We start from the raw sequence: 8,076 nt of genomic DNA, 5'->3' as shown, positions 1-8,076 counted from the left end.
AAAAGTGAAAATTAATGTGGTGTCACGTTGACCAAATGGTTAACAAGGTTGACCGATCATTTTTATATGCTGTACATTTAGTGGAAGGTCACTACAAGGTTGTATACTTTAGTGTGCAAAATTGAAGATTGTACACTTTAGTATGAAAATGAGTAAACGTTGTATACCACATTTGTAATTTACCCCATATAGGTAGGCATTCGACTTAAGTGTGATCTATGTTTAGAATATCAATCTATCATCGTTTCAGTTTCTAAAAGAAACAGAAGTCCATCACTAAAGTTCTGGTGATCTACTTCTTTCTCCATACAAAATCATTCTATACTCCCACTATTTTTCTTGCCCATATAAATAGTATATTTTCTTTATGATTTAAAAAAAAATCTACAAATTTGATCAAATAAATCCATTTGATGTAATACTCCTCTCACACAGTGAGAATCTTTATTAAAAAAAAGAGAGGTTCCCATTTGTTTTGACCGAGGCATGATATTTTTTGGGTATTGCTATTTACGACCCCAAATTATTTATCACCACCTCCATTTGGACAATTTTACCTTTTTCATAAAAAGATTGCCAAAATTGAAATTTTGGATACTAGAGAGAATCGACCAAAATTTGACCTATACGGAGCGTTTAACTAGTAGAAAGGGTCGGTACTTAGCAACCCACTATTTTTTTTTTTGTCACGACTCGCTTCGTCCGACTTTTCTGTTTGAAGGGTAACCCAAGGTTGATGCTTGGGTTTTACAGTTCTAAAGTCGGACCAACATCTTTTCAGTTTTAAAGTTAGACCAACTATTCTCGTTAACTCATTATTATTTGGAGAATAATTTCTAATAGAGATGTTTGAAAGGAATAATGCTTATTTGGCTCACGATTATGAGCAAAAATCCCAATTTATCACTAAACATACATGGCTTCCTTTAAGGGTTTGCATCGGTTCAAAACCGAACCGAATACCGAAATTATCAAAATAATTCACACCGATACCGAATCGAATAACATATAAAACCGAAATATAACCGAATTGAAATATTTATATTAACTTATTATCTTAACAACAATAAAAAAAATTATACTTATAAATTCAAATATATGTCTATATATATATATAAATACAAAATAATATTAAATATATGTAATTTAGTGCAGTATGGGTTTTTTTATATATTTTTATCGAACCGAACCGAATATCAAAATGCTCTAAAAAGATAAAACCAATGTCAAACAAAGTGTAAAAAAACCAAATCGAAAAATTGAATTTAATCGGTTCGGTTCGGTTCGGTGCGCTGTTTCAACAGCACCCATGCACACCCTAGCTTCCTTGTTTTCACCATTGTTGCAGTAGTAGTATGGAAGTGCAGGTTGTTCTCAATGTCTTCTCACTTTCAACTGAAACCTCGACATTCTTCTCTTCTTCCTTTCCATCTCAAACCCAATCCTATCTATTTCCGTTCCAATTTCAATCGTACAATCCAATACCCATCTTCCCCCTTCACTCTCCACTCCAAAACGCCACTTAAACCTACCAATTGTATCAAACTCCCTCATCTTCTCCCAAAACACCGCAAACAGAAGCCCGAATCTATTTCCCATGCCTTCCACTCTCTTTCCGAAGTCAGACCCTACGTTCTCTCCCAGCACAAGACAATTCTCCTCGGCTGGCTCTGCAGTCTTGTCTCCGTCGTCTCTCTCTCCCACCTTGTCCCCAAGATTGGCCAATTTTCCTCTGCAATCGGGAAATTTGATGCTGTTAGACTGAGAAATGAGGGTCTTCTACTTGCTGCTCTTTTCTTGGCCAAGTTGGTTGCCACTTACGGGCAGCATGCGCTTTTGTGGGAGGCAGCGCTAAATGCGGGTTATAAGATTAGGGTTGATGTTTTCGAGGGGGTTTTGCAGAGGGAATTGGATTTTTTCGAGGGAGGTGGTGGGGTTTCCAGTGGGGATATTGCTTACAGGATCACTGCTGAGGCAGCAGATGTTGCCGATACTCTCTATGCACTTCTCAATGTATGTTTTCCGCGTTCGTCTATATTATTCAGAGCTCAACGTGTTTTTTTTTTTTTTTTTTTTTTTTTTTTTTTATCAGCTTAAACTTTTATTCTTTGACTTTGACATGGTACTGGAGTTGTGTGTTTAAATGCAAAGAGGGTCATCAAATTTGTGGAAATGTTTCAGTACCAATTTTGTGCCAGAAAAGTCATGTCCTCGCATTCTCTAATTGGATGGAATGTGGAATTTATAACAGTAATAACACTGCAATCAATAAAAGAATTATGACTTTTATAGCACAAATTGGTTTTTTTTGTGAAACATTTGTATAAGTTTGATCATGGTCTGTGCATTTGATCTCATTTATTAATCAAATTGTAAATTTCTGCATAGGCTAGAGTGTGCCAGTGCGGTTTGTGTGTGGGGTGTGTTGAAAGATAACAAAATACTATTCTTGAAACCTTCCTCAATTTTGTTTGACAATTCTCATGTTCTCTCGCATCTTAAGATTCAGGAACAAGTATATGCTCAAAATACTGCTAGCTTTTCTTTGTATTTCATGATAGTTATTGAAGAATGTATTATGTATAAACATCAGATTTTGTTGTTAGTGATTATATGGGGAAGTTGCTGTTTGTTGTGCATAATTTTATGTTTGAAATGCTTTTTTTCTCGGCATCCTGTGTTTTATATTGCTCTGATACCTTAATTGATTATTGTTAGTGCAATACTTGTCTTAGACCATTGTGCCCAGTGCTCTACAGTTGTCTGCTATGACTGCACAGGTGTTGGCTATCAGCCCTGTCCTTTGCTTGATTTCAGCCATGGTAAGGTTTTAAATAATCTTACTGTGTATTTGATTTTATCTATGCACATAGATAAATATATAATCTTCACCTTTATCTGCTTGCTGCAGGTCATACCATGCATGGCTCTTGCTATTGCATATCTTGGTGAAAGGCTTCATAAGGTATCTAAAAAGGCGCATCTTAGTATTGCAAGTCTTTCAGCCTATCTCAATGAGGTGCAAAATCTGTTTCATGAGCCAAAATATCTGCTTTACGTGTTCCTTTGATTGCATAACCTGCACTCTTTGCTCAAGCATATTGCTAGTTTGTACAAACAATTTTTTTTCTTATTTCTCTGTGTATCTGTTAAGTCGGTTATTTTAACTAAATACTGAATATTGTTGCGTATTTCTTATAAGCATGTGCATACCTACTATTTTGTCATTCTCATTAGCTAGGGTGTACTTTTTGCATATATTTTTCTCGTTTTAGGTCCTCCCTGCCGTTCTTTTTGTGAAAGCAAACAATGCAGAGCTGTGTGAGAGTGCACGATTTCAAAGGCTTGCTTACATGGACCTCTCTGAGCATCTTAAAAAGAAGAAAATGAAAGCTCTCATCCCTCAGATCATACAGATTATTTATTTTGGGGCATTATTTACACTTTGGTGCGGATCCTTGGTGATTTCTTCTGGTTGTTTTGATAGCTGTAGCTTGGTTTCTTTCTTGACATCATTGGTTTTCTTGGTTGAGCCAATCCAGGTAAAATGATCTATTCATTGCTTCTTTTTTTCTTTGTTATTTTGGAAAAAAATTGGTTTCTTATATTGTTCATTCCAATGACTTGTGACATGGAAGTCATTCAAATGATCTTACTTTCATAAAAGGATATCTATAATTTTTGGTAATTATTTTTCAAAAGATATTGTGATTTAGTCATATGAGATCTGTCCTAACTTAACTGTGAATATTAAAACTGGCACAGGATGTGGGAAAAGCATACAATGAGTGGAAGCAAGGAGAGCCAGCTATTGAACGGTTGTTTAGTTTGGCAATGTCAAAATCTATGGTAAATCAACGTTTGGTCAAAACTTAACTGCTGTCTCATCTAAATTTTGAAGCATTTCTTTTCCTAAGGAAAACTTCTACTTCAGCGTTGATTGCCTGTAGTTTACCATTTAATTAGCTTGTGATGCATGAGCTGACCATCAATGCCTAACTAAATACAATTGGACCGACCAAAGCATTGAACGCAACGTATTTACCAAGGAGAAAAAGTATGAAAATAACTGCTGAATATGTTTTTACTGCTGAATTAGAGTTCAGACTTTCCATGAATACCATTAACTGCTTACCATGAGTCGATCCTAAATTTATATTACTGCTAACTTTTACTGCTTCCTTTTTGGTAAATATGTGTAGTGTATGTAATGTTTTTTACCATTAAAAGGTAGAGGGCTTTTAGCAACAATCTGGAAACATCATGATTTAGATCTTAAGAAATTTCTATAAAGTTAACAAATTTCTATAAAGTTGAAATAAAAGTATTCAATGTATGGCTACTGGTTTTATATTGAGCAGTTTTTCACATCTTTCAGTGCACAAATGAAATAAATCGCCCTGTGATGTTTTGTTGTTTGCATAACCAGAACGCTACATGATTCAGATTGAAAGCTATAGAGGTTATATGTTTGTTCGCACAATGTCTGCGACTTTTTTTTTCTAATGCAATGTGTCTTTCTTGACAACAATTACAAGCTTATAATGTGAAGATTCTGAAAAGAAGTTGATCTGAACTAGAATGAGCAGGATATATTTGTCAATAATTTCTGGGGTACTCTTACACCATTCGTTCTTAGAATCCTTGAAGTTTCACTGAGTTCTCATTCTTGCATTCTCATGCTGTTACTCTACAATCTTAAAAATTCCATTTGTTTTGTGACGCATAAGTAGAATTGTTTCTATCAACTGGTCCATATGTTCTTCAGATAGGCTTCACAAATGCCAGACGTCTTTGTGAAAGATTGCATAGTTATGTATAGCAATGTCCTAGTAAGCAATTATTTTCTAAAAATATTATTTATTATTTTGTGTTCTTAAATCAATTGGTCCTGAATATAGGTGATTGAGAAACCAGGTGCCATTGATTTGGACTGTGTGACTGGAGATATCAAATTTTGTGATGTTTCATTTAAATATGGAGAAAGTGGACCTCTTATTTTGAATGGAGTGAACCTTCATATAAAAGCTGGAGAGACTATAGCTCTTTTTGGGCCCTCTGGTGGAGGGAAGACAACCCTTGTTAAATTGCTTCTTCGTCTTTTTGATACTTATTCTGGTAAGGCTTCTGAATTTAGAAATTCTACTCATCTCTTAGTAAATGGTTTACTTCTCTTCCTTCTGCAAAGGCTTGTTTGATCCTCCTTTTCTGCATAGGTCATATACTTGTTGATAACCATGATATCCAAAACATCAAGTTGGAAACTTTGAGGAAGCATATTGGTTTGGTTTCTCAAGATATAGTGAGTGGTTTTGAACTTTCCCTTTTCTCTTCCCCGCCAATTTTATCCTAGAAGTCAAAAGAAAACCTAAATAGAGACAAACTTTTTGATGCGTGGATTTAAACTTGGTGGCTTAGCATCATTTTTTGTCAATTCAAAATGAGAGGAGCTTCTTACTAAATTATTTTCAATTATTTGAAATTTGGTTTGTTCAACGGCCCAGCCTTGCCCATGAATATGTCTATAATAGTAACTAAATCTGTTTTACAAATTGTGGCTAGTTGAATACACAGTTGTGCTTTGCTTTATCCCAAATGCTTTATGTAACCTACAATTTGCATGCGAGTCAGGCACTCTTTTCGGGAACGGTTGCTGAAAACATTGGATATATGGATCTAATGACAGAAATTGACATGGAGAAGGTTGAGATGGCAGCAAAAACTGGAAATGCTGATGAATTTATTAAAATGCTTCCTAAAGGGTACAAAACGAATATTGGGCCAAGGGGCTCAAGTTTAAGCGGAGGTCAGAAGCAAAGGTGAAACTTCCAATACGAATATGCTTACCAGGAGATAAGACAACTGAGTTATTGTTGTTAGCCTAATTTTTCCTTGCTTCCTTGAATATGCAGATTAGCTATTGCAAGGGCAGTGTATCAGGGTTGTCCTATATTGATTTTGGATGAAGCAACTTCAGCTCTAGATAGCCGGTCTGAGTTTTTGGTGAGGCAAGCTGTGCAGCGCCTGATGGAAAATCTTACTGTAAGCATCATTCTTCATTCTGTTTGTACAAGGATTAATTGCACCCGCCGTCCCCAGATTTAGGAATACATAACAGATATGCCACAAAAAATTAATTCGTACCACTACACCCCCTAGACTTTGATTTCTTTTGCTCCAACAGTCCCTGACTGAAAAATCTGACCAATCACTTCGCTGGAGATGGAGTAATTGCCCCCATTATCCCCAAACATTCACAGACAATTTTTTTTTTTGTAACACTTTACAGATTAATCTTTTGTGGCAGTTATGTTGTGAGGGTGAATTTTTGGGGATAATGGGTGCTATTAACCTCATCCCGTGAAGTGATTGGTCAGATTTTGCGGTGCAAATAAATCAAAGTCTAGGCGGTTTAGTGTTACTAATTAATCTTTGTGGTATATCTGTTAGGTCACCTAAACTTTAAGGACAACATAACGACGTATTTTACGAGGTAAAACATACAGCGTAAGGACGTATTTTATGAGGTAAAAGGGATAGCCTAAAGATGTATTTTACTAATGTAAAACATACGGCATAACGACGGTGGGTGCAGTTAACTTGTTTATCACAAACCTAAGTTAAATCTTGAATTGAGTTGTTGGGAAACAACAGATTCCTTCTAAAACAGCTACTACCAGGAGCAGCTGTTTTTCAATTCTAAGAAAGTAAGCTCGCTCTATCGGCTGTTTGGAGCAAAACAACTAGATGTCGCTCCAAACAGCTGAAACGAACACTCAATTCTGCTGCCATTTTTTTTTAAAATTTCACTTGAAGATGCATGAAAGTTGGAATGTGATAGGTACTAGTGATTGCTCACCGGTTGGAAACAGTTTTGATGGGTAAAAGAGTGTTTGTTTTGGATGATGGGAAGCTTCGGGAGCTCTCCCGCGCTAATCTTTTAGAGGGTCATAGCAATTCCCTTGCGTCTTCTGGACTTGCAATTTGAACAGTCTTAAGAGTATGGCAGTTTTTTATTCAGCATCTCAGGGTATGTTTGGATGGAGGTTAAATACTGGAAGTTTAGATTTCTAGCCTTGGTACTGCTCGGGAAGAAGGTATTAGGCTCTGTTCTTTTTCACTTGATTTCAGTATAGTAATTTCGTTTCAGTTCAGCGCAGTTTAGTAGCATTCAGTTCAGTACAGTAAAAAAGAACAGGGTCGTAGGAAGGGAAAATTAATTCTAGGTGTAAAAACCATTATTTTCAGCCCCACCCCACATTCCCTTTTATCAATTTCCTTAATTTTCATCCAAGCAAACACGCCTTCCTCGTGCAATTACTTTCTGCAACCAAGGGATTAATTGACTACATTTTAAGCAAATTTAAGGGACTATCGGGATATTTTAAGCAAGTTGAAGAAGCCATTGAAGCACTTTGAAAGTTTAGGATGCTAATCAAGCTTTTTGAAGAAGTTTAATGACGGATTTGTAACCTAGAAGTTTGCACGTGAATTACTTCCAATTTGTATATCGAAAATATGGAGGATAGAAATTGATTTAGCTCATTAACTTGTTCTAACTAGTCGAAGATTTGTGCGTTGCACATGGTAGGTATAAGACGGTTTAATTGATATGTGTACATGATATGTATGATACCGTTTAATTGGTATTTATAATACTGTTTAATTACTTTATGATTGGTAGTTTAAAAATATTATATTGAAATTGTAATTTTTATTATTATTTTCTTCAACAATAATATTTAGGTTATTGTTTCATTTTTATTATAATGTCTACAATATTATCTAATGGTATGGATAATTTTTTTTTCCCTTAATACATCATCCGTCTATGGACTTATCTATAAAACTTGATTGATCTTGTAAATTTTAAAAGTGTTTCGAAAGTCTTCTCAACTTGTTTAAAATATCTTGATAGTCCATTCAATTTGTTTAAAATGTACTAACCTAATCACTCGATTGCAATTAAAGAAGGTAAGGTTTATTGTATGTGTCTTGAAATGTCATTACATAATTCATAGAATAGATTAAAATATATTAAAAAAAAGAAGCTTTTCTATGTTCAATTGTAAAGCT

The 8,076-nt window shown here is 35.2% G+C and overlaps 1 protein-coding gene across 4 annotated transcripts; it reads left to right on the top strand.

Annotated features, from left to right (window-relative positions):
* Window positions 1-1,291: 1,291 nt before the first annotated feature.
* Window positions 1,292-7,674, top strand: LOC136208881 (ABC transporter B family member 29, chloroplastic). Of its 4 annotated transcripts, none has more exons than XM_066000166.1 (10): window positions 1,292-2,013; window positions 2,736-2,822; window positions 2,912-3,019; window positions 3,276-3,542; window positions 3,766-3,849; window positions 4,902-5,118; window positions 5,217-5,302; window positions 5,632-5,819; window positions 5,913-6,042; window positions 6,849-6,989. In XM_066000166.1, the coding sequence occupies exons 1-10, from the start codon at window positions 1,378-1,380 to the stop codon at window positions 6,849-6,851; spliced, it is 1,806 nt and encodes a 601-aa protein (XP_065856238.1). In that variant the 5' UTR covers window positions 1,292-1,377; the 3' UTR covers window positions 6,852-6,989. The 4 variants fall into 4 exon arrangements, with proteins under 4 accessions (XP_065856238.1, XP_065856237.1, XP_065856236.1 ...); XM_066000165.1 differs by having other exon boundaries at window positions 6,451-6,978; XM_066000164.1 differs by having other exon boundaries at window positions 1,293-2,013; window positions 6,842-7,674.
* Window positions 7,675-8,076: the final 402 nt, after the last annotated feature.

Source organism: Euphorbia lathyris, chromosome 10 (assembly GCF_963576675.1).
Source record: "Euphorbia lathyris chromosome 10, ddEupLath1.1, whole genome shotgun sequence".
NCBI classification, from domain to species: domain Eukaryota; kingdom Viridiplantae; phylum Streptophyta; class Magnoliopsida; order Malpighiales; family Euphorbiaceae; genus Euphorbia; species Euphorbia lathyris.
Note: the sequence above shows the minus strand (reverse complement) of the source record. Positions and strands in the feature narration are given on the sequence as shown.